At 45.7% G+C, this 27,097-nt stretch overlaps 1 protein-coding gene across 1 annotated transcript in view; it reads left to right on the top strand.

Moving 5' to 3' along the window:
- The window catches only part of LOC147660770 (transient receptor potential cation channel subfamily M member 2-like), a 979,384-nt gene that overhangs the window by 175,366 nt on the left and 776,921 nt on the right, over window positions 1–27,097 (top strand). Inside the window, exon 12 of the mRNA XM_086951478.1 lies at window positions 20,857–21,159. Coding sequence (XP_086807604.1) covers window positions 20,857–21,159 — 303 coding nt within the window. The remainder of the gene's footprint in view (window positions 1–20,856; window positions 21,160–27,097) is intronic.

Below are 27,097 nucleotides of genomic sequence, written 5' to 3' on the forward strand. Positions count from 1 at the left end.
CGATCAGAGATTGTCTGCAAAGTAATTTTCAATAGCCTCTTAGACCTTCCTTAAAAACCGGGTCCAATAAAGCAGATGGCTGCATCTTCCATCTAAATGGGGCTGGTGCATAGGTAGGCAGTTGCATCTCAAGCAGCACCGGCATCTCAAGCAGCACCGGCGCATGATCTGACAACGTTCGGTGAAGATGTGTCACCCGAGACACCCAAGTGCTGACATCTTGTGTCGCCAGCCAATAGTGCAACCGAGACCATGTGTTATGTGTGTAGGAGTAGCATGTTCCCTCCCGCAACCCAGGATGTCTGTCTCCAAACATAGTCCCAAATCTGACATTCCATCATGTACAGCCTGTGCCGCCTTTTTAACAGTAGTGCTTGTGTTTGAATGCCTGTCCATGTCATGATCCAACACCACATTAAAATCCCCTCCACAGATCATAGCAGACTTCGACAGCCTATAAACTTTATTCCACAGCAGGTTGTAGAACTCCGGATCATCTATGTTCAGGCCATAGACCTTCACCACCGTGATCAAGGTACCTCAGAGCCTTCCATGCACTATAATATACCGTCCGTCTGTATCAATTTCTTCATGTGTGCTCTCAAACGGGATACCTTTTTTAATTAATACCATCACCGCCCTCGCATATAACTAGTATGAAGAGGCAAGACTAACGCCAGCCCATATTTTGGCTATGCATGACGTTCAATAAGATGTCTCTTGGAGGAGCGCAACTTGGACATTTTGACTGTCCAAGTATGACAGTACCTATCTAGTTTTTTTCGGGCTATTTAATTCCCTGACATTCGATGTGATCCACTTAAGTTTACCTGCCCCCTCCATCATGTACCAGATGGAGGCAACACCCAATGCAGCTGACCAGCATTGTCCCTGTCAAATGAATGCAACCTTGTAGTGCCAATATTGTTCATATTGCTGTACAAAAAAACGCTACAACATTCTCCCCTCTCCCACCCCCTCCCCACAACCTTATCAATGACCACCCTGATCTCCCCTTCCCACCCGAACAGGTTAGAGGACCTCACGAAAGGTTGCATACTGAGTAGCACGACCTTTGTTGCTGCCAAACAGACCAATTGTACTTCCCAGCAAGTCCCAAGAACAGTCCCCCCTCCCCTCCCCAAACACCTCTATCCCCCCTCCCTTTTAGCACCCCAATCATGCCAAAGCCATCCCAACACCGATCCAAACAATCCCCCCTAGCATAGCATAACCAAACGTATTTGAGGTATACTCTTATTTGGGGGCGCAGAGCCAAGACACACATAGTAGCGGTTGACCGAGCATTAATATTTACAACGCATCACAAAACCATTGTCCCACGTATAGCAATAATAAGTTGGCTGCCTTACCTTAAGAATAGGCAATAACACGAAGTAGAGTGCCCTATATGTAGAACATGGATCCAGAAGAACAGAGCCCTGTGCTTTAAAATGAGCGGAATTCACAGCCACAAAAAATAACCTCAAGTCGAACAAAATGACTAAGAGGCTACATAACTGATTTTGCTACCTGTGTTCAGGCGAACGATTAAGGTCCTCAGACCGGGCATCCTAATGCTAACAGTAAGAGAGCATACTAACAGTGTGACCGTCCAGGTATCATGTTAGTGGAACAAAGAGGGTAAAAATGCCAACAATGGTTAAACAGTACTGAGTCCCCCCTACTCAACATCTTCAGACCTTGCCATATTCCCGCTTCTTGCGCTTCAATGCTTTAGCAGGGTCCATTCCGGCCTTAGAGCTGAAAACCTTGCCGTCACCCATCGCGCCCACTCTAAGCCGTGCTGGGTATAACATGGCGTATGGGACCCCCTCTGCCTTCAGGAACTGTTTCACGGCACCAAATTCCCTTCTCTCAGCTTGTACAACAATCGTAAATTCAGCAAAAAAGGCCAAAGCATTGCCCTGATGCATGATACTGCCTTTCTCCCTAGCCAGGCGTAATATAGTATCCCGGTCCCTATAATTCAAAATGTTGGCAATAATGGGCTGGGGGAGGGGGGTGGGGGGCGGAACCGGCCGTGCTGCCAGGGAGCGATGGGCACGTTCCACAATGAATACACTGGACAAGTGTTCTGTTCAAAAATATCCGTGGTCAGGCACTCGATAAAGGTCTCCATTCAGCAGCCCAGTAATACGTACATTATTGGGCCTGGACCGCGCTTCTAAATCCTCATTTTTAGCTTGAATTACTGAGGACCTTTTCCATGCCTGTGGTTCTGTCTGATAGTCGTCAATCCATCTTCAGTCGCAGAAACACTTTGTTCCACCTCCCCCATACGTGCATTTTGCTTCTCTAATTGAGGATATGTGATCGAGGCGAGGATTGACCGCCGCAATTGCTCCCTCAATGGACTGTAATGTGCACTGCATAGCCACTAATGTAGACTCCAGCGTGGAAGTATTGTCAGTGAGCGCCTCCGCATCCGAATCAGAGGCCGCTTTCTGCTGTAACTTGCGGGGGGGGAGCGTTACTAGATGTAAGATCGAATTCAAAATATAGAATAGCCATAATATCGAAGTCAAAATATCGAAAGGACAGAAAGTGGTGTAAAATATTGGATTGAAGGTAAGTAATATAATATATTTTTTTTAAATATAGAAAGTCAAAATATGAAGTGTCTAATATAGGTACTTAAAATATATTGAATTTTTAATATTTAATTTTTTAAGTGTTTTGTGTGTTAGTATGTGTGAAAAGTGTATATTGTCATTTATTTTAAGTAATGAATTTTGTTTAATTTTTGGGTAATTTAATTTTGTAGCGGGTTGTGAGTTTATAGGGAAATAGGGTGGGAAGTAATTTAATTGTAATTAATTAAATCATTTGTATTTATTGGTATTGATTTTTTAATTTATTGTTAGTTAATTGTTAATTAGTAATTTTTATTAATTCATTAATTGATAATTACAATAATTGTATTCATTTATTTTTTGTAGTGGATTGTGGGTTTATAGGGGAATAGGATGGGAAGTAATTTAATTGTAATTAATTACGTATTGAAAATGTTTGTGTATTGATAAATTTACTGTTAATTATTGGTATTAATTTTAGTTTTTGAAAACTAATTAGTTAAATTATGAATAGGTAATTAATTTTAATAATTTATTGTATTTTTAAATTAATTTTTACATAATAAATTGGTAATTACTTTACATTAATTTTTTATTGGTATTGATATTTAATTTATTTTCATTAAGATATTAAATCATTAATTTCCCTACTGGGTCACTCACTGGAGTCGGAATAGTAATTTCTACCCTCCCGCTATCCAATGCTTTCCCTACTGTTGCACTCACTGGAGTGGGAATAGTAAACTTTTCCCTCCTGCTACCCTACGGTAAAAATATTGTATATTTTTATTATTACGTTCATATATATATATACATGTTTAAAAAATAAAATTGTATTTTTTTAGAACTTAAATTATTTAATAATTTGAAGGTTATTTAGGTATTTTTAAGTATGTTTTAGATAATTATATTTATTTCATTTTAAATTACTTTTAAGACATTTAAAAAAATTCGATATTTTGACTATTTTTTTAACAATGTTTTTGATTCAATATTTTTATACTTACCTGTTTGTAGATAGAATTTCGATATTTTGTCAGTGATCCCTCGGGGGGGGGGGGGGCCCTTTGACTCAAAGGTAAGATGGGGTGGAAGTTATCTGCCCATGATTACAACTGCAACTCAATACCACCAATAAAGAATGTACCTCAGTTGTAACTAAGCGCACAGCCCACACACAGGCAGAAATGCGATGAGGGGTCCCCTAAAAGCACCAAACATCACAGGCTAAGGGGTCTGTTCGTTACCAAGCGGCACCACTCCAACAGAACTAACCACCGCAGCGGCACCTTACAAGTCAAGCAGCTAACCTGCCCCACAGACCCTGGAACAGTTTAATAGGACTACAAAGCTTGGCCTAGTGTACCACAGCCAGCGGTGATAGGAGAATGTCATTCAATCCGCCTCTAAATCCATAGTCCAAGAGCAGAAGGCCTGCAGCTTACTTTCAAAGGAAGGCCTATAGAAGGATCCAGAATGCGCAAAATAGCATGTACTCCAGGACCCCCCCTCATTGGCCTGCGCACCAGTTGACACCATCTTTATAATTCCACCAATGTTAGCAGTTGCCTCGCCGCTCTATCAGATCCTCATGCATGCAGCAGACAGCAGGCCTCACTGTGCCCGTTACCTTTTCAGTCTCCACCACAGTCTGAGGATCTCACAGGCGCAGCTCGCACCCTTAATTCAGCCCTTCTCCCGACAGGGCCGGTAGCAGCAGCATGGGGAGCCCACAGCACGATCCCTTCATGCCGGATGTCACCAGCAGGCCCAGCATTCCCCCCCGCCAGCCTCCGCACCTCTCCCAGGCCCTGCGCCAGCCACAGCAAGCAGGACACAGCCTCAGCCTGCGGCCCGTACCGCAGGAAGACCGCAGCCCCCACCTACCGCCGCCAGCGCCGACAAGCGGCAGTTCTTCAGGGAGATCTTCCCGGGAGGCACCGGGCAGTTGAGAGAGGCGCCGCCCCAGATCGCAGCCGTCCGTGCTCCACACCGGTCACCCCGCAGGATCGCAGTCCGCTCCTCACTGCTAATAGCCTACGACAGCCGTCCTGACTGTCACAACAGCACACCCTGCATCCGCCTCACTGTGCAGCCCCTCCGATTGAACGGGGGTCACGCAGGATCCGAGGCGCAACTAGAGCCAAATTTCGGGGGGGCTAAAAAAATTTCGGGGGGGGGGCTGAACCTTTAATCAGTAGGCAGAGTGGGGCTGCAGGGGCTCTTAGAAGGGGTGCAGCCTAATTAACATTCAAATGGTCTTTTAAAGACCTGTTAAACGTTCGGGTGTGGCTCTGTGTGTGCCCGGGATCTGTCTCATCCCGGGCTGCCACACACGACGGGGGGTGCTGAAGCCCGGTGAGTTCAATGGGTGTTGCGCGCCTGCGCAGGATGATAAATCGGGCCCCCGGTCCAGTCAGCATACCACAGCTGCCATTTGCTGCAACATCGCATCAGGGCAAGGCAGTCCACTTCACTGTTTCAGCTTTAACTCGATCTCCACTGCCACCAATTAATACAGCAAGTAAGTGGGAAATCGTCCAGTTTCATGGCATGCTTGAATATGCCGTGATGCAGCAGATATTTGTCAGATTATGTCCCAGTCAGGCAGAGCCTCACATCAGTGCGGCCATCTTGCCGTGCGCCCTCTCACTCTGCACCAACACTTCATTGTTAGCACCAGCACGTGTGACAGTCTGCCACAAGGTGTTGCTGTCTGGCTAACGTAGAGGTGACGAGAACAGCAATTGATTATTAATTCAATATACATTATAATACTTTGGGGCCTGAAATAGCCAGAATTGCCACACTTGTAGGAGTGTGATGGTTAGTAGTTGTGATCGTACTGTCATTGGCAGAATGGCAGGGGCAATGTGTGGTCCAGTGGTCTCCGGATGAGAGCCTGGGCACTTATTATTTTTAACAAATTAGGAACTGGGTAGCAAGGAGATACAAATCAATTTATGTAACAGTGACACAGTACTCAAACTAAAAGTAAAGTGGACATAAATACTGCATGCACACAGTATATGAACATTGCAGCCTAAATAATGCACAAAGTGCTTTGGTGTAAACTTTCATACTGTAAAATATCTCATAAAAATAGGATCTGTGTTTGGTGTTGAAAAAATGGCAGAAAAGTGTTGTAAAAATGCCACAAAATTCCCCCTATTTGTGTAGCTAAATTTGCTAATCCATACCACAATATCCTAGGGGGTCTGACCAGGGTTTTTTTATTTAATAAAAAAATGGGTGGGGGCAACCCAAAATGGGCATCCCACGGCCTTATCCCCCCAAGAAATTAGGCAGTCTTCTGTTCCGCCGGGGGAGGGGGGGGGGGGGGGTGGAGGGGGGGGTGCAGATGGGGCATTAGCTTCCGAACTGCGCCGCCTACCCTTGCACTTGGCCCACCCATACAAGTGAGGTACCATTTTTATCGGGAGACCTGGGGAAACCCTGGGTGGTAGGACGCCCCTTGGCTGGGGCAGATGTGAGCTTTAGAAAAACATTTAACATAACAGGACATCTTGTGTTATCCCTATGATCTCACATCGTTCCCCACATAGAAATGTGGGAAAATATACTTTACTTTATACTTTTGTTGAGCAAAATTTGAGGTTTGCAGGAGATTCTGGGTAAAAAAACATTGGGGGAGCCACGCATACCACACCTCCCTGGTTTCCCCCGGGTGTAAAGTTTTCAGAAATGCCAGGGTTTGGTGCGGTTCCCTAGATGGCCGCCAAGCCTGGGACCAACAGCGCAGGTGACTTCCTCGCAAAACCATGTCTTTTTGTGATTGCCCAAAATTTACTATGGAAGCTTAAAAATTATCAGTTTCTTGTCGCAGGGAATAGGTCTATCCACATAAGTGAGGTACCAATGTTATTGGGAGACCTGGCAGAATCCTGGGTGATTGGAACTGTGTGGCTCCCTGCAGATTCCAGAACTTTCCATCACAGAAATGTGAGGCACATGTGTTTATTTGACAAAGTTTGAGGTTTGCAAGGGATTCTGGGTAACAGAACCTGGTGGGAGCCACACAAGTCACCCTATCCTGGATTCCCCTGGGTGTCTAGTTTTAAAAAATTTACAGGTTTTCTAGGTGTCCCTAGGTGCCGGCTGAGCTTGTGCCCAAAGTCCACAGCTAGGCACATTGCGAAAAAAGGGTGAGTTTTCAGTGGAAAAATGTGATGTCCACGTTGCGTTTTGGGCCGGTTTCTGTCGCGGGCACTAGGCCTACCCACAAGTGAAGTACTGTTTTTAACAGGAGATTTAAAGGAACACGGAATGGTAGAGCAAGTGTTATTACCAGTTGTCTTTATATGCATTTCTCCCTCCCAAATGTAAGACAGTGTGTAAAAAAGGAGACATTTTAAAAAATGCCCCCTAATTCACATGCGAGATTGGCTACCCACAAATTCTGAGATGTGCACATAAGCATGACTTCTAAACGATATATCTTGTTCCCATTTTGGAAATACATAGGTTTCCTCGATACCTATTTTTCACACTTTAGATTTTACCAAACTAATTGCTGTATACCCGTTACGCAATAAAAAACCATTGCAAGGTGCATCTCAGTTATTGGCTCTGCATACCTCGGTTTCTTGGTGAAACTACAAGCCCGATATATCCCTGCAATCATAAGGGTCACATGGAGATAACAATATGTTGCTTTTAAAAATCTGCAAAACAGTTGATGGACAGAATGCAGAACAATGTCATACATTCACCCCAGTACAGAGATCTGGGCCTAAATCCATGTTTTTTTTGCACTCCACACCACCCCAGTTCAGACATGGCCATATGCAAATCAGCCATGACCCTGTGCCTCATGGGAACAGTCCAGCCCGAACTACCTAGCCATGTCTTTCCTGGACCAGAATCGAGCATCCTAGGACCGGTTTCTGGCTATCAGCCGTCTTCAGCCAGGATAGCTTGACTCCAGTGCTGTGGAGAGCATGGGACTCATGTCTGAGCATACCCATCCCACTCTCGGTGACCAAATGCAAAACAGTTGATTGACGGGTCAAATCTGAGGAGGGACCGCTGGTGGAAAAACCAGCCGACATCCGGAGACGTTGTAGACCGCCCGGGCTGCTGGCGGACCAGGCCCAGAGCAGCGGTCTTGCCTGAATAGCTGGCCGGCGTGCCCTTACGTGCGGCTGAAGGGGGTGCGGCGACTCCGAGACCGCTGACTCTCCTCTGGGGTGTGCACAGCCGACGGAGTCCTGAGACGCTGTTCCAGGGATCGGAGGTGAGGCGCACCAGTTACTGTACCGGACCACCGCACACACGCTTATTATTTTGCGTGTGCGCCGGAGCTGGGAGCAAATTACCCAACCACACATTACGCACCTTTTGGCGGTTCAGCGGCGGACCTCCCGGTGGAGCCTAGTCGTATATAATACTACCTGGGTGCCGCTCCTCCCCTTGAACTGGTGTGCCCCCCCTCTTACGGGCGTGAGAGTGCAGAGCGGCTGACCCTCGTGGAGCTATATGCCTGACTGCACCTGGCCCCCTCTCTTTACCCTCGCAGTCCCTACAGCGCAGTGGCAGGACTTCAGAGGAGCAGAGCGGTTGAAAGTCGACTGCCCCGAGAGAGGTGGGGATGAACTGCACAGTCTAGTACAATACCGCCTACAGATGCCACCTTGGTGTCTCCCAGCATCCCGCCTGCACGTCTTGCCCTAACGGTTCCATAGGAATTCTGCTTACACAACAAAATTGCAGCAGTATATCTATAAAGTGCCCGTTGTTTTGGAAGGCCGTCACCAGTGGGGGTCTGGCACGTATACAAAGAAAAGCGCAAGCAGTGTGTGAATCCTACACTGGGGAAAGCGACTGGGCGGTTGGCATTGGAGGCCAGGTTGCTGCTCGCCCCACGCAGATACAGACTGCTGCCCTGTGTCTGAGGCCATCTCTGGCACATTGGGGCTGCTTGGAGACAAGGGAGCGGTCTTACCGCCTACTCAGCCCACAAAAACTGAGCCACGTTTGCTGACATAACTGTCTATTGTATCCACTTGACCCAGGAGTGACGTGTGCACTGCGAGGAGCGAGCATAACTGTGATACAGGGGCCAGCTATCGCGACAGACCCTAACCCTGAACACACGCGGTGAACCGGGACTCTGACCTCCCTGACTACGCAACATGGGAAAGAGTGATGAGACCCAGACCAAACTGGCGTTTGACAAGAGCAGAACAAAGGTACCCGAGGACTTAGCTCCTGAACCATCGCCAAGGAACAAAGGCCTAGAAGGTACAATGTACGCGGATATAAAAGACATGCTTGTGTCAATGGAGAAAGGGTTACAAGACGGCATGGCGTCCATTGGCTCGAAGATAGACGCGCTCACCCATCGTATGGATCGCATGTCGGAGAGGGTGGATAAGCATGCGGAGGGGCTAGACATGTCTGAGAGGCATCTCACTGAGGTGGAAGAAGCACAGACGGAATGGGATAAGGACTGTCAGCAGTTCTCCAGACTTCTTCAGGTCATCCATGATAAGTCGGAGGACTTGGAGGCCCGCTCGAGGCGCTCGAACATTGGTATCACTGGAATTGCGGAGTCGACACAAACCGGGAAGATGGTACTCTTTGTGGAGAAACTTCTGATCACTCTGCTGGGGGACGATGTCTTCTCGCCGATGTTTATTGTAGAAAGAGCTCACCGCACGCTGGGACCGCGACCGGGAGTGCCACCGAGGCCGATAATAGGGAAATTGCTGAATTACAGAGACCGAGACACGGCGTTGCGGGTGGCCAGAGACAAAGGGAAGCTTCAATACGAGGGCATGGAGATCTCCTTGTACCCGGATTTCACGGCGAAAGTGCAGGAGGAGAGATGTCATTTCGCTCCGTACAAGAAACAGATGCGAGACCTTGGCCTAGACTATGCAATGCTCTATCCTGCAAAATTGAGGATCAACAGACGGGGTCACTCACACTTCTTTACGGATCCCAAGGAACTCCAGAAATCGCTAAAGGAATGGTCCAGGGAGCAGAGGAGCAGCCCAGGAAGCCAAGCCGAAGCACAGGAAGAAAGCAGCCACCTGGACGAGCAGGAATAGACTGCCTGGCGACCCGCTGGTCAGCCCGAATTCGAACTCACTCGAAACTGGGGGTGTAGTAACAATGGACCTTCATCTTGATGTGGCCCCTGGACATTGTGAAGCGCTGCTGACAAGAGGTGGAAGTGCTCGGAGACCAGACAGCGACATTGCAGAGGGGTGAGATCATTCCATTATATATGTGCCAGAAGACAGCCATGTGTCTCTACTGAAATGAACTGGGGCAATGGTGTCAGTATAAAACTTAATGCACACAACCATAGAACTTTACTATGAGGAGAGTGCGGTGGGGGGGGGGGGGACTGGATGGGTGACACCCACTGAACCCTGATCCGGCCTCACGTTGATGGTCATTGATTAGGGTGATGGCATTTGGGGCGACTTCGCAAAGTACTATACTGATGTTCTGTTGTGTGATTCTTCTGGCGACCTCCGCCCTAGTGCTTTTAGCTTTACCCGCCCCAAAGAGGGTATTTGTTGGGAATAAACCGAGATGCCTTTACAGTTGGGAATTGGTGGGGGGGACCGGATCCTGCCAGGCCAGGTTGGGGGTGTCCGGCTGTGGGTGGGGGGAACGTGTGTGAGGGAATACTGTTTTGTTTTGGGGGTAATGAAAGTAGAGTCAAGCAGAATGTTGCCCGATTTTACATATAGGAGAATTACTGGGGGAGGGGTGCTCAAAGGTATGCCATGCAAAGTGTTTCCTAGTCCTGCCTACTGTTTGCTTGCGGCACTGAGCTCGAAGCTACTGGCGCCGACGTACAGAGTCGACCTAACACTGTCTCTGATTCATCGATCTCACCGCTGTAATGACCGCTACAAATGAGGTGAATGCGGCGTCTGATCTGCAGGAATTGAATGCCTTGTCGTGGAATGTGAGGGGGCTAAACGATTACCGTAAACTAAGGAAAGTGCTCAGCTATTTAAACAGACACCAGATTGATCTTGCCCTGCTTCAAGAATCCCACTTAACAGTAGGATGCTGCTGGCCAAATGGTTCGGGGGACATAGTGTGGCAGCGGGGTTCACAACACACTCTAAAGGTGTGGTCACATGGGTCAATCCTAAATCTAAGCATAAACTCACGCCCCTCGTGGCAGACCCGGAGGGCTGGTATGTTATTGCCAGGTGTGTTGGGAAAGGACATGACCTCGTGGTGGTGAATGTTTACGGGCCTAATTATGATAACCCTGAGTTTTACTCCGCGCTGGCGGCACACTGTAGAACTCATGTCACTTCTAGAATGCTATGGGGGGTGACTTTAATTTTGTGATTGACCCAGACCTGGATAGGTCGACAGGGCCGGCCCGAAGACCAGCAGCCTCGGCCTTGCACATGCAGTCAGAACTGCTTAAATTAGACCTAGTTGATGTATGGAGATGTAAACACCCCACAAAAGGTGGATACACACACTACTCGGCCTATCATAATGTCCACACAAGAATAGACTACTGGCTAGCGTCCCAGGCACTGCTTAATAGCATAAAGAGGTGCATGATACTACCCCGCACCCTCTCCGGCCACTCCACTATACTCCTGGTACTAGCAGTCCCCGGGAAAACTATTCCCCCATTCACCTGGTGGTTCCCTCCCTATTCCCTTCTGGATGCTGTATTCAGGGGCGAACTCGCGGAAGATATAGACACCTTTTTTGAGGTGGACTTGGGATCTGTAGATAGTTTCCAGACAGTATGGGATACATTTAAGGTCTACATTAGGGGCATGGCAATGTCCAAACACTCGAGTGTGCTTAAAGCTATACGGAAAAGGCTGAAGCAACTAGAAACCCAATTGGCTGACATGGAGGGGCAATTGCAGGGTGACTTAGACACTGACAACGCTTCGAAAATCAAACTCTTACTTGCTGAATATCATGAAGAGGCAGATAGGGAGATACAACACATGGGCAAATACGCCACGGCCCGAACGTATGGTGAAGGGGAGAGACCTGGCTCACTTTTGGCAAGAATGAGGTGTGGTTATAGACGACCGCTAGTGATAGAAGAACTGCTTACACCGGAAGGGGAGACTATCACTGATGAGGTGGAGATCCTCAAACTTCAGAGTACTACGCTGATCTATATAAGTCTAGGTCGTTACAGGTTGAGGAGGAAATCGACTATTACCTCAGCTACATCAAAATGCCCTTCTTGCCTGACTCAGATAGGGAATTCCTAATGTCGCCCATACAGAAGGATGAGATCTTGGAGGCATTGGCGAGTATGCGCACTGGTAGCGCACCAGGGGCAGACTGACTGACTGTGGGCTTTTATAAAGCGTTCAAAGACAAACTTGTCCCGCACATGCTCACTTTATTTGACGACATCTGTGAGGAGGGCAGCATGCCTGTCTCTATGAGGGAGGCTCTGCTCATAACTATTTTAAAGCCCGGAAAACCCCCCAACTGCATGTAGCTCCTATAGACCACTCTCTTTGATAAATGTTGACACCAAAATATTTGCTAAGGTCCTGGTAGTGCCTGAACAGGCTGGCTTCGTCCCCAATAGGAATCTAACTTACAATATTCGTACTGAACTGGGGACTATGCAGCATGTGCGTCAGGAAAACACCGCACTAACAATCTTCCTAGACATGGAGAAGGCCTTCAACTCTGTGGAGTGGGGCTTCATGCTTAGAGTCCTAAGAAAGCTGGGACTGGGTGAACCTTTCCTCCAGATGCTGGGGGCATTGTACTACAAACCCACAGCGAGACTGAAGATAGGAGACGGAGTCACAGACTCATTCGACATAAGCAGGGGAGCCAGACAGGGGTGCCCTCTCTCCCCCCTCTATATGCGCTCGTGGCGGAGCCTCTAGCGTGCGCGATTAGGGAATACCACAGTCTGGAAGGTATCCGCTTCCCAACATATAAAATTGGTATTTCTACATACGCTGACGATACACTCCTTTACGTCCGCGACCCAGAAACGAACCTCCTGTCTGTACTGAGAGAAGTTGTGCGATTTGGTGCCCTTTCGGGGCTGAAAGTGAATTGGGCCAAATCGGTTGCTTTCCCGTTGACGCCGGTAACCTTGCCCTTTGAAATGGAATACCCACTGCAGTGGACTACTGACTGTCAGGTATCTGGAGATACAGCTACATACTGATCCAGACATACTCGTTAGGGAAAACTATGGGGTTGCATATGCAAAACTAGTTGAGGACGTGGACGCATGGTGCAAGCTCCCATTGTCCTTAATGGGCAGGATAGCCATCATGAAAATGGTGGTCCTGCCTAGATTCCTATTCCTGTTTGATAATATCCCGGTGGTCCTGTCCAAGGCCTTTCAGACAACTGACGCAGGTGCTCATTAAACTGGCATGGGCGGGTAAACAGCCCAGAGTCCAGTGGACAACCCTAATGCTTCCTTACGAAATGGGGGGGTCTGGGCGTGCCAGACATGGAGAGATACTATAGAATCGCACAGGCAGCCCACCTCCACATATGGGTGCATGGGGACCCCCGCATTCCGCACGTAACCCTTGAACATTTGTTTGCGGACCCTTCCCCCTTGCCAGCCACTACCTGCTTCCCGGTAGACCGCGCCATTGGCCCACTAGACTCCATCAAGACTACCAATCACGCTTGGCATGCGTTGACGCAGGCGCAGAACTGCGAACTTCTGTACTCCCCACTGATGCAGATGGACTGGGCGGTTTGGCTGGCACCATTGAAAGAAAAAGGAGTCACCAGGGCGCTACACGAACTGGGAATTACAAGGATGCAGGACTTATTCATGGATGGGGTGGCTAAAACCTGGGAGCAGGTCTCTTCCTCGCAGAAAGGAGCTTTGCTTTTGCTGCGTTTTCAATTCCAGAGTCCGAAGTGCTTTACTAGATCTGTTGGGCCCGGATATGGAGGAACCACCAGAAGTCCCGGAGCTCACATACGTAATCAACACGCCGTCCTACCGCAAGCTGGTCACCAATCTCAATAAACTAGGTGTCCAATATAAACAGTTCCAGTATTCCAAGGCTAGGACAGACTGGCAGCGTGATCTGCAATTACAAATAGACGATGAGAAGTGGAAGTATTGCTGCACTAGCACGAGAAAACGGTCTCTTAACGGTAGACATAGATTGATACATTTTAAATTTATCCAACGGGTTTACTATACGCCAGAGAGATTACACCGCTACGGGCTTAGACAAACAGCGGATTGTGAACGATGTCATGCCCAGGTTGCAGATTTTATCCATATGGCGTGGTACTATCCGGACGTTAACAAGTTCTGGAATTAAGTTTTTTCGGAACTTAGTCTAATAGTGGGCTCTGAGATACCTGCAAAACAGAAACTAGCGCTAATAGAATACTCCAAACTATTGCCAGTTGCCCAGCGACGTCTGGTAGATATGGCCCTTCTAATAGCCAGAAGGGTGGTTGCCATGTGCTGGATGAGAGGCCCGTTACCGACCAAGAAGAGATGGGCCGGAGACCTGCTGTATTGTACAAAATCGGAAATATACAGTGAGCTGCTCCCACCTAGGAGCCGCCCTAAACTTCTGGGGCCTATACCAGACTTACATAAGCGCAGGGGAAGAGTAGGAAATAGAGCTAGAAGAGGCATTAGATCCCCTGGAATCCCTTGAGGTGCAGACGGAGCAAGAGTAATGGGGGACCTAGCAGTGGGATTGGAATATAACTAGCACGAAGAGAATTATGCTAGGGTAAGGTGGGGAGCACAGGGTCAACATACGGATTCCTTCCCTGTAACCCGAGGAGTCCAACAGGGGTGCGTTCCCGCGCCCACTCTCTTCCTGCTTTTTATAGACCAAGTGGTAAAATTCCTCTCTGCCACCCACACTGATGCCCCGATCCTGGCAGGGACCAAATTCCCCATGCTTATCTTCGCCGACGACACCCTACTCCTTTCCAAGACCCGCTCAGGCCTACAGCGGGCCTTGAACCGTTTTGAGGAGTTCTGTGCGATAAATGACCTCCAGGTAAATGTGGGTAAAACCAAGTTTATGGTTTTAACTAGGAATAACTTCATACGCAGTAACGTTCAGTTGAGCGGGGTCAACTTGGAACAAGTTGAAACCATGACTTATCTGGGGGTCAATTTGGACCGCCGTCTGTCGTGGAAAGATCAAATCGCGAAGCAGCACTTAAAATTTGCCCAGTTGACTGGTTGTCTTCTGCGCGAGCAGAAGAAATCCATCACCAAACGGGTTATCCCTGCCCTGAGAATATATGACATTAAAATAAATGCTGCCATACTCTATGGGGCTGAGCTATGGGGGTATATGGACCTTTCCAGTCTTTATAAAATTCAGTGTAAATTTCTACGGAATTTGGTAGGGCTACCGCAGTCTTCCCCATCGATACCTCTGTCACGATATGGGCTGCCAACCAATCACAGATCTGGCGAGATTCCGAGTAGTGGCTACTTGGAGGCGTTTATGGACTTGCCCGGATCTCGAACTATTTGCTAAAGAGTTAGCTGAGGTGAGGTCCATGGGGGGCTCAGAACGAATCCCTTGGCTTCGTTCGGTGAAAAAGAGCCTGCACGACATGGGTCTACAACATCTGTGGGTCTCCCCAGGGACCAACACTTTTCCATCAAAAAAAGAATTCAAAGAACTTTTTTGGGCTTCAACCCGCTATTCTTTGGTAACTGCTTCCAGCTCTGGTAACCTCACGGGGCGATTCTTAAGCTTTAAGACGGACCCATCCCGTGAGGCATACTGGGATATCATCACCAGGCCACTGGACAAGAAACTTTATAATCCGTTCCGTGTGGGTGCCCTACCTTTGAATTCATTTACATCATCCTGGGGCAAAACCGCTTCCAGTTTTTGTAGCTGGTGCCCAGATCAAAAAGAAACAGAAGGTCACTTATTGTTTGCCTGTCCGCAGTATTCCGAGCCTCGTTCCACATGGCTAAAACCCCTGTTCAAATCTCTTCCATGCAGAAGGTCTTCCGAGGCAATTTGGATGTTGAAAACTAACACCACGGAAATTTTCGTGATATCTCTGGCCAAATTTTTAGGATGGGCAATTAGGGCTAGAAGGAGTCCATCTTAATTGTACCATGTTCTTTGCTTTTTTAGTCATGGGTTTATATATGTCTTGTATAATTAACCTAATTTAATAATCTGTTTTAGCTTAAAGCGTTAAGTTTTTTGTCAAAGTTTTGTAATGTTTCCTACTCCTATCTTTTATGATTTTATTATCGAATTAAAGACATTAAAAACCTGAAAACTGAACTAGCCCCCTGGGGTTTGGGAAGTATGGTGCCCGTTTACACAGGGAGTTGAAAGCTGGAAGCACTTACATTTTTAATACCCCAAGCGGAGGGGCTGAACTTGGAACAGAACTATTCTGCACCGCATTCTTGTCAAGATAGGTTGGACGCGGAAGGAGAGACAAGCACTTCATGGTGATAGGCAGTGGGAGGGGATAGCTGATAGCGCATACACAGGTACACTAACAGGGAGCATAACTGCTGGCATGTAAGGGGGGTGGGGGTTTGTTGGGGTAGAATGTTTCTTTAAGGATTAAGATCTGTTGCAATGATACGGAATTAGGTATGTGATTCACTGAGACAGTCATGATATGTGCACGTGCATGTAAATACGTTCTTGTATGGAGCATCTGAGACCTATATAATGCTCTGTACTTGTAAGTGTAATCAGAGGCTCCTGCTCACCTTGATAATTGATTGCCGCCGGGCCCCCGGGATGCCGGCTAAATGGCTGTTAAACATGATCACATTGTATAGCTGAGTAGAACATCACAGGATGACCGCGCCAACGCTGTGCATGATATGCCGTGTACTATGCTAAGTGAAGAATAAAGGTTTTTGAAAATTAAAAAACAAAAAAAACAAAATGTACCTGTATTTTGCCTAATTTCTTGGTCCCCTCCAAGGGAATACACAAACTCTGGGTTCCTCAATGTTGGAAGAAGAGGACACAAATTTGCTGTGGATACCTTATTTCAACAAAAAGGTATGGGGCTCTAAGCGTAAATTACCCCAAATAGCCAAAAAAGAACTTTGCACGTGGGGCGTCTGGCAACAAAGGGGTTAATTTAGTTTTTTTTTAACTAGACATTCTTTTTTTAGAACAATACTTTATATACCTTTTAGAATGTAAAAATCACAGATGTACTTAATGTAAAATATATAATGTTTTTGTAAATCTAATTAAATCAGTTTTGATAAATTATTTTTGGGATCAGCAGGACCTCTGCAGGTTTGAAAACCTAGATGGGACTAGTACTCTATGGTTTTTAATTCCAATCACGTGATCAGAATGGACCTGTGAATTCAAATCTGCAGATTAGTTGAAAATTCAAAAACATATTTTAAATATGTACATCCCTCTGTTTTTAATTAATGACCTCAGTGTGAGCATATTTACAAGTATATATCTGGCACACTATATCTATTTCTCAAGAAAATTACGAATTTTGCGGGTTTTGTTTATCTGCTAATCTACACACTGGATTAGTGTATTCGCTCGATGATACACCCAAACCTTGCCTTTTGACTGGGTACATTAGGACCCCATCCATGTACAATGAAGACCACACCCCAAAATAGTGAACTCTCAAACGAGGATTGAGTACTAATGGTGCTCTTTCATACAATGGCTGAAGCTTCATATTCTGTCCAGGATGAACATCCAGAACCTGTTAAGGATGAGGAGGAAGATACACCACCTCCAAGAAAACAAAGATGTCTTGAAGCATTTTACAATATCTTCAGGTGAAAGAAGTTTACAGATAAATATGGTATAGAAGAAGGTGGAGGATTGTGCCCTCAGTCTCTCAAAGGTGGTCCAAAAAGAAATTTCAAGCGTTCTTTAGTGGTTTTGCATGTGTGGTTTTTATTTATTGTTGCATATGTGAAAGAACAACCGTCACGTGTTTCGCCCTGGTGGCCTAATGGCCATGGGCTTTTTCAAGGCAGGAATCAAGTCTGAAGTCAGTTGAAATTTTTGTAATTCTCTAACAGGCCGGTGTTTATATTTCTGCAGTCCTCAAGTAAAACAGATAAATATGGGCATTGTAATATTTGCTGCAAGCAGTTATCCAGGGGGCACTGCAAAGAAGTATTCTCATGGGACAAGTTCCATGTGGACGCACTTAAAAGCAATTCATGAACTCTTGCCCTGGGTACCCTTAGTGCCATCTATATAAGGCGTGATAAGGGCTTGCCCATTGGGTGTACCAATTCAACTGTTAGTTTAAGGTAAAAAGCACTGGCACTGGGACCTGGTTAACAAATCCAAGTGCACTTTCAGAGCTATAAACATTTGGCCCGATTCACAAAGGTAAACTTAGACATTTGCTCTAGACTTAGATCAAACGTCTACGTTTACGACTTTGGGAATTCACAAAGGGCATTTACGGTTATTACATTTATGTCCGCACTCAGGGCGTAGATGAGTGCGGACATAAATATATACTACTCATAAATGCCCTTTGTGAATTCTCAAAGTCGTAAACTTAGACGTTTGGTCAAAGTTTAGACCAAAGGTCTAAGTTTACCTTTGTGAATTGGGCCCAGCACCTAGAGCAAAAAGTAGAGTGACCATGACAAAAAGAGCACTTTCTAAGATGCTCCCCTGCCAGATGAAAGATGATGAACACTAACCTCCCTCATGGTAGTTCTCATTGTCTAAGTGGAAAAACCTGGAAAGGCCATCTGCATTGGCATGATCTGTCCCTGGTCTGTGTTCCACTACAAAGTCCATCCCCTGTAGGGAAATGGACTATCTCAATAACTTGGGGTTCTGTCCTCTCATCTGCATCAGCCACCCGAGAGGCCTGTGGTCAGTTTGAACTTTGAAGTGAATGCCAAACAAGTAGAGTATTAGCTTTTTCAGGGACCAAACCACAGCAAGGGCTTCATTCTCAATGGCACTCCAACGTGGCTCTTGGGGTAGGAGTTGCCTACTAATATAGGCAACTGGTTGATCCTGGCCTTCATCGTTGGTATGTTACAACCCTGCTGCAATCCCATGTTCAGAAGCATCTGTTTGAACAATGAAGTGATTCCCACAATCAGGTGCTTTTAAGACGGTCTGTTTTCAGGGGTTCAACGACCTTTTGACAGCCTGCCGTTCAAACGACTTTATTCGCCTGTTTCTTTTTAGATTAAATCAGCGAGAGGGGCCACAATGGTTCCATACCCCCCTCACAAACTTCCTTTAGTAGCCAGCCAGGCCAAACAATGCCCTAGACTGGGTCTGTGTCTTTTGGTGCCTCTCAGTCCAGAATAGTCTCCATCTTGGGATGGAGGGGTCTTACCTGGCCTCCACCTACAAGGTGGCCCAGGTACACTACAGTACTCTGCCCAGTCTGGCACTAGCTTGCCTTGATTGTGAGGCCTGCCTGGTGCTGAGCCTGCAGAACTTCTGAGGTAGACCAGGTGATCCACCCAGGTGGAGCTAAAGACAGCAAAAACGTCCGGATAAGCTACACTAAGTTCATCCAGGCGTGACAACTCTATTCACCAACCTTTGAAAAGTGCAGATGTATTCTTTAATCACAAGGGCATCACTTTAAATTGAAAGTGGTCCTCTGGGGTAAAGAATGCAGATTTCTCCTTTGTTGCTTGGGTCAAGCCAATCTCCCAGTACCCTGACGTCAAGTTGAAGGTGCTGAGAAATTTGGCTGCCCTCAGCTTTTCAATAAGCTCATCTGAAATTGGGATAGGGTGGGCATCAAGCTTTGTGATTGCATTTAAACCTCTGTAATCCATGCAAAACCTCATCTCTACTTTGGCATCCTTTTTGTGAGGTGTGCAGAGTAGAACCTCTGGGCTGGCCCAGGGACTGGCAGAGGGTTCAATTATCCCAAGCCCTAGCATCTTGGTAATAGTAACCTCAGCTTTGTTGCTGACCTTGACTTGATCACAGTCTGTATATCTTGACAGGGAAGCGGTCACTAGTGTCCACACCATGGGTATCATATTGTCTGTCCAGGGGTCAAGGAGAAGTGCTCTATACACTGGCTGGGGATATTCCTGCAGTCAGTCTGCTGTTGTGCAGTGAGAGTGCCAGGTATGACTACACCCTTCATTGTACCATCTTGAGGGAATGTTGATAACTCAGGGAAAGGTTGTCTCCTTCTCCCGTCCCTCGTCAGTGACTATCAGCATGACCATGTTGGCTCTATTTTGGTGTGATTTTAGGCAATTTACGTGGAGTACTCTCCAGGGACTCCTAGGGGTGCCTAAGTTAATAAAATACGTGATCTCCCCTTTCCTTTCCACAATGAGATAGGACCCAGTCCACTTGTCCTTGGTCCTTGTGTTCTGTGATATTTAAAGCTGTTCTGAGCAGGTGGTGTTGGCTCTGCTTATGATGCTGGTGTTTTATGTTCCCACTGAAACTCTGACGCTACTTCTTAGCTTTGAAACTCTGATATCCTATCTGTGAAGAAGAATCCTTATATTTGCATTGGGCTTAGGAGAAGCCTCTTGTGCTTCCAACCCTTTCTTACAGTACTTTGTGTGTCTTTGCATGTGTGCGCGTGCGCACTTTCACTGCTTTGTATAATGGCCAATGTTTTGTCTCTCTAGTCCTCCACTAGTGTTTGTTATATTTTATCTTTGTGTACAGAACTGGGCCAAGTTTAATCAGACCTGTTTCATGAGTGGCTGCACAGGCCTTCTGGTCAGATAGCAAACCTTGGACATCACACTTCTTTCTTTATTGAGCATAAAAGAACCCCTGGATCAAGAGACGTTAGATTTGTGGCTTTTGTAGTTTCCAATCTCACCTGCTGTATCTGTGTGTATTTTGGTCTCTGCCTGCTTAGGGACCTTCATAGAACTTTACTGATAGCTTCTCCGTACTTTACAAGTCTGAAACCGCAAATGACTCATTTTGCATTAGGTTCTTTAGATTTGTTCACATTTTTACATTGGAGAACTGTCTTTAAATGTGAAGTGTCCTTCAACTCAAAGAGTTAATGCACAACGTTCAGTCTTGTGGACAATGGCTTCTCCTACTGTAATAGCCAAATGATCTTGTCTGACAAGTAATGTTGTTTGTGCTTTGTATAATGTTCAATTCCGCATGGACTGGCTCCCAGTTACCACCTAACCACATGTTCCTCATGTAGTCCCAGCTCTTCCAATTTGCAGAGTGTACTTCTCTCAATCAATCAATACAGGCACAAGTGCCACCCGATGATTAATGGATTATCTCTTTCACCTTTACAGCCTGAAGACCTGTATCCAGCGCTTACTCTGGCTTTGACTGAAAACAAGCCACATTTCGTGCAGCTTTTCCTGGATCAAGGTGTCTGCCTGCGGGATTATGTGACAGAGAAAACTCTGCTCCAGCTGTATAGTGAAATGGAGCCAACCTCCCTCTTCTATCAGAAAATCAAGATTGCAATTGAGAGTCCGGAAGGTCTCAAACTCGGCAACGTTGCACTAGCTCTGAAAAGCCTGCTGGGAAGGTTTACCACACCCCTTTACCCCACAACGGAACCACAGTCTACTGTCAGCATCACAACACAGGTAAATCGCCATTCTCCACAAAGGACCCACAGGGGGACTTGTCAGTGGTCAGCATGACATCCCAGATGGATTACCTATTCAGCAGATACATTGATAGTAATGACATCACATGGCACCCTAAAATACATTTTGCAATTGATGAATGAGGCTTCTAAATACTCTGATATCTGTGATATGGGTATTGTGCTTGCCTCAAAGACATGTATGGAAGGTCTGCACAGTTGCACTTTAGTGTTAAACAAATAAGTAAGGGTTCAAATTGGGGCTTCAGAAAATGCCCTCAATTTCTTCCAATATTCTATAATATCCAAGTCAGTTGGGAATACCAAGGAAATAAAAAAGGGACCCAAGGCTCCTTAGTATCATTGCTCATGTATTGAGTCTTTATATTTGACTTTAAACTTGAAAATGATATCCAGATCTGTTACATATTGTGTATAACATCATTTTTTTTGCCCATGTCTAAGCCAACCCATGCGGTTCGCGTGAAGGCCTCGCTTCATCAGGGAAAAGATACCTTGATGATGGATTATTTTGTGCATTACATACGCGATGAGTAACAAAGTTGCAAAAGTATGAATGCATATTCTTGATATAATTATGAGCTTCAAAACAACTGCATTAATGAATTAGTAATATGATTCTCTAATGGTGTTATCAGGAATACACTCATTGTCCGATGACCCCAGGGGCCCATCCAGGTCTATCTAAGATTGATATACTTACTACATAATTACTGAACGGATTTAACACTTGTATATTCAAAACCTTTCTATAATATATAATCCATAAACGGCATCCCAGTGTTTTTGTTAAATACCTAAGGTGGTTCCAGCTACACTGCATTTTGCCATTCAGGTCTGAGATCTCGAATTGGCCAGAGCTTGTAGTGATATCAACTCTAAGGGGGAGACAGATGGACAGATAGGCTTGTCCTCCGACCAATACGTATCAGAAGCAAAAGGGGCCTATCAGTTTCCTACAAACTAACTCTCCAAAAGTTGAAGAAAACTCTTGTTTTCTAATATAATCCGCACCCACCAGTCTTCCCTTTGTGGCATGCTTCATCACCGGGTCCTTCCCGTTCCGCTGCAGCCCTGGGCATGCTGTGACCTACGAATTACCCAGGAGCACTTATAGATGTATTTATATGGTGTAGAATGATGACAAGATAGTGGGGGGTGTAATTTTATAAGGAAAGAAAACCTTTCCTGCCTAGTAAGTACATTTTTATTATGCTTGATTCATTAAAACTGTTGCATATAATACATAAACAATAATATCGGAGATTGTATTAAATGTAAAAATTGAAAAGTAAAACAAAGAGGTTTCCCTATGGGGAGTATTATTTCCTGCTTATAAATCAGGACTCAAACTGTCAAACACCAATCACACCATTCGTTTTGTGGAGCTGGAGAACACTTACCAAAAAGGAACATACCCAACCAAGTTAATGATTAAAAAAGTATACAATTTATTATAAAAGAATATACAAAGATATCAATGAATTGTCAGTTAAAAACATGTACATCACAAATAAAAAACACAATTAAAACCACCTAATGTGGACGTGGAGAAATTAGTCAAAAGAGACACTAATATCTGTCTTTGTCATATCATTTCGGACCCTCGTTTGTCAACAATAAGAGGAATATTATTCCTTTGGACCAAATTTGTTGTTGGCAACGCCGAATATGATTTAGGGATTGGCGTCGATGCGTTTTGGAAGCATCAAGTGATAATGGCTTCCTTCCTCAGGACAGTTTGTATGTATTCTCCACACGTTAAATATCAAAACCGCGATAGTTATATTGCCAGTAGTGATCTACCAGAGGCGTAATGTTCCTCTGGCTTTCGCTTGTGGTAACATCAGGCTTCCACAATCCTATCTCAATATGTAGGAAGGCGCTTATTATTTCACAACTTGTCTGTTTGAAGATAGATCCAAAACGGACTTTGCACAATCCTTGTTTATTGCACAATTGGGCAGGATAAATTTGGTGCCTCCCTTCTGTTCTTTAGCGCTGTGTATTGCGAAAGTTGCGGATCCGATTTCTGAAATGGGGTTTCTGTTTTGCAGCTGGGTAGTGTAATACACGTGGCTAGTTTAAGCACACGACTGGTTTTCCCGGGACTGCTCTGCGTGGCGTCTTTTCGATCACCGCTTCGTTTGTTGATAATTAAAAAAAAAAAAAAATGAATTATCAACAAACGAAGCGGTGATCGAAAAGACGCCACGCAGAGCAGTCCCGGGAAAACCAGCCGTGTGCTTAAACTAGCCACGTGTATTACACTACCCGGCTGCAAAACAGAAACCCCATTTCAGAAATCTGATCCGCAACTTTCGCAATACACAGCGCTAAAGAACAGAAGGGAGGCACCAAATGTATCCTGCCCAATTGTGCAATAAACAAGGATTGTGCAAAGTCCGTTTTGGATCTATCTTCAAACAGACAAGTTGTGAAATAATAAGCGCCTTCCTACATATTGAGATAGGATTGTGGAAGCCTGATGTTACCACAAGCGAAAGCCAGAGGAACATTACGCATCTGGTAGATCACTACTGACAATATAACCATCGCGGTTTTGATATTTAACGTGTGGAGAATACATACAAACTGTCCTGAGGAAGGAAGCCATTATCACTTGATTCTTCCGAAACGCGTCGACGCCAATCCCTAAATCATATTCGGCGTTGCCAACAACAAATTTGGTCCAAAGGAATAATATTCCTCTTATTGTTGACAAACGAGGGTCCGAAATGATATGACAAAGACCGATATTAGTGTCTCTTTTGACTAATTTCTCCACGTCCACATTAGGTGGTTTTAATTGTGTTTTTTATTTGTGATGTACATGTTTTTAACTGACAATTCATTGATATCTTTGTATATTCTTTTATAATAAATTGTATACTTTTTTAATCATTAACTTGGTTGGGTATGTTCCTTTTTGGTAAGTGTTCTCCAGCTCCACAAAACGAATGGTGTGATTGGTGTTTGACAGTTTGAGTCCTGATTTATAAGCAGGAAATAATACTCCCCATAGGGAAACCTCTTTGTTTTACTTTTCAGTATATCGGCGCTCCATTTCCCTTTGGGTTACCAAGAGCCCCTCTCTTCCTTTTATACTTAAATGTAAAAATTACAAGGTTAAAGTAGCTACTTTGTAATATCCTTAAAAAAAAGAATTTGTTTTGAAAATGACGTTACTGATTGACTCATAAATGCTTAGATCCCGAATGCAGTTAATGCTCAGTCTGTTAAGTCAGTTTGGTGAGGGTTATCTGTTTGAACTGATAATAGCTCCTGCGCGGCAAGTTAAGTCTACCGATTGTACCTGCTTGTAGTGTCACAATACTAGTTAAGAAACCTCTATGTAGCAATACAAGGTTGGGTCTAGGAGAGTAAAGGCCATATACGGATCTAATTCGTAACAATGAAAGATTGATTTTTCAGCCTTTGTTCAGGTAGGTTGAAGAAATTTATAAGACTGCAGTTTAGCTGTACTAAAGTTGGATCAAAGCACAGCATCACTGCATGTCTACGGGACCTGACTCTATGCTGGTTAAAGAGTGGTTTCAGCAAAGATTTTCGTATGTCCTTTAGATTCTTGCAGTCTCGTATAATATGAATAAGATTCTCCGTGCCGCAGGTGCACAGGCGGCAAAGCTGGTCACATCCTCTTTCCCAAGGCGGTAAGAATGGATTTATTAAGCCAACCCTCAACCGGAGTCTTAGGAATTTTTCCTCTGTGGCAATCTTTGTTCCTTAAGATAGGTTTGGGGATTAAGAACATCATAATTGAGTACAGCTAATCCATGAGCACATTTGGACAATGCATTCTTGTCCTATATAGATGATATTAATCTTGCTGTCTTTGTTACTAATTTTTTAAAAGCAGAGTGACCCATTGAGATGGTCCAGGCGTCTGTCAAGCCTAGAGTTATGATGGATTCCTGAAGGTACATGTTAGCTGGCAATTTCCCAGTACGGAGCAGCTCTACCCAGAGATGGTTATTCAAAGACCTTATTTCAGCAGCTCCGATTTTATGCCAACTTTTTAGCAAGGCTCCTTTTCTTTCTACCGCCTGTTTTTGAAGGCCAAATTCCAGCCTTTTTTGGGCTGGTGAAGAATATTTAAGATGGAAAATCGCTCGGTAGGCGGATACCATTATACTGTCGAGAGTTGCAGCGTCTCTCCCAGCCAAAGATTTACTTCCGTAGGTGATTGTAGGTTGCAGTTTGGATAGCAGTACTTTTAAAAATGGGTCAAGGGTTAGGTCCGGCAGCCTATTCTTTAGGGGCTTCAGCACTAAATAAGTCATGACCCACTTCCTTCGCAAAGTTTCCAGATGCGAATTTGAAGGAGTTATGGTCTAACATGGTCTAACATCAAGCCCAGATACTTGTAGCTCGATACTTGGTCTAGGCGTTTGCCGGCCAGATTCCAGCTAGGATTTGCCCTCTTGTGGTGGTTTACTGCCATGGTTTTGGTTTTTTGGAAGTTTATTTTTAGGACATTCCGTTGCAAGAATTTGTGAGTCTCATCTAGGAGGCGCTGAAGTCCGATGGGGTGCGGCTAATCTAGACTAAATCATCAGCATATAACAAATTTGTCAGTGTCATGCCACCTAGTTCCGGTGTATGAGAGGAGCAACTATCCAGCTCCCCCAACAAATCCACAAGGAAAAGGCTAAATAACAGAGGGGCCAAAACGCATCCTTGCTTTAGCCCTGTGTTTTGGAAATAATGCTTGAAAGATGCTTCCCAGCGCCTAACTTAATTCTTACCCACGTGTTGGTGTGCAATTGAATGAGCTGGTCTAAGAGCGGTACAGCTTATACCAGAGCTTGATGCGGTCAATGTGTTTAAAAGCCGCTGAGTAATCTATGAAGCAGAGGTATAGAGGGTATTTGCTCTGCTTCACAGCATCCATGAGCATAGTTAAGGCCATGATATTCGTAATACTGCCGTGCCCTTGGTGAAAACCTGTTTGAGTTATGGGTATAATGTGCTTCATGGAAGACCAACTAGCCAGTTTGTTTAGAATGATGCCCGCGGAGTATTTGGCCTCAGAGTCTGAGGGCTATCAATCGATAATAGGTAAATTATTTATTCTGGATTTAGTCAGTATGATTGAAAGTGGGGAAAGGGGGCGCTATAGAGCCAGCATCAAGATGGCCACATAATAGTGCTGTTCTGCCAGGCTGTAATTCGAAATCCTGCAATTATCACCGGTATGCATCCACATGATTAAAGGATGGAGATGTGTGGTGGAAGATAGGGGACAGTAAATAATACCACTTTGAGCTTCTGACGAGAGCCATGTCCCGGTGATTGTGAGGTGCGGGACTGCAGCCTGGAACACACCTAGATGGCGACATGAGATGAGGTGCAGGCCCTGCTGGAGACGAAGTTAGATGGTGACCCGGCCCAGGAACAGTAGGCGGAAGATCTGTAGCCTGTCTATAGATGCGAGACGTGTGGCCGGGGGAGCACTGCCGAAAAGCACCAGCGTGTGACCCGATCGGAGCGATTTGCGAGTTGGCACCCCGCGGTGGCGGAACTGCAGGTGCGGCTCATAACACTGGAGTATAAACAGTAGTCGGGTGTTCCCCCGCGCGTGCGGCGCCAACTGAGTGATCTGGGATTGCTGAGACGCACACTGCGGACCGATAGTGAGGAGGAAAGTGTACACAGCGTGCGGCGAACCCGCCTGGCGCTGGGAAGTTCCCCCTTAGTGTCTGGTGGCAAGTAAGGAGCATAATTGACTGCGGATGGAGCACACAGAAGAAGACCTTGCATGCTTCTCCTGCTGTGGGCTCCGGTAAGTGTGGCTTGGGCCTGCGGAAAGGAACAGCAGTAACCTGAGGCCGGGAATGAATTGATGGGAAACCTAGCTCCCTTGGAGGCACCACTTATGAATGGAAACCCAC

The sequence above is a fragment of the Lissotriton vulgaris genome, unplaced genomic scaffold (genome assembly GCF_964263255.1).
Source record: "Lissotriton vulgaris unplaced genomic scaffold, aLisVul1.2 SCAFFOLD_262, whole genome shotgun sequence".
Taxonomy (NCBI): Eukaryota; Metazoa; Chordata; class Amphibia; order Caudata; family Salamandridae; genus Lissotriton; species Lissotriton vulgaris.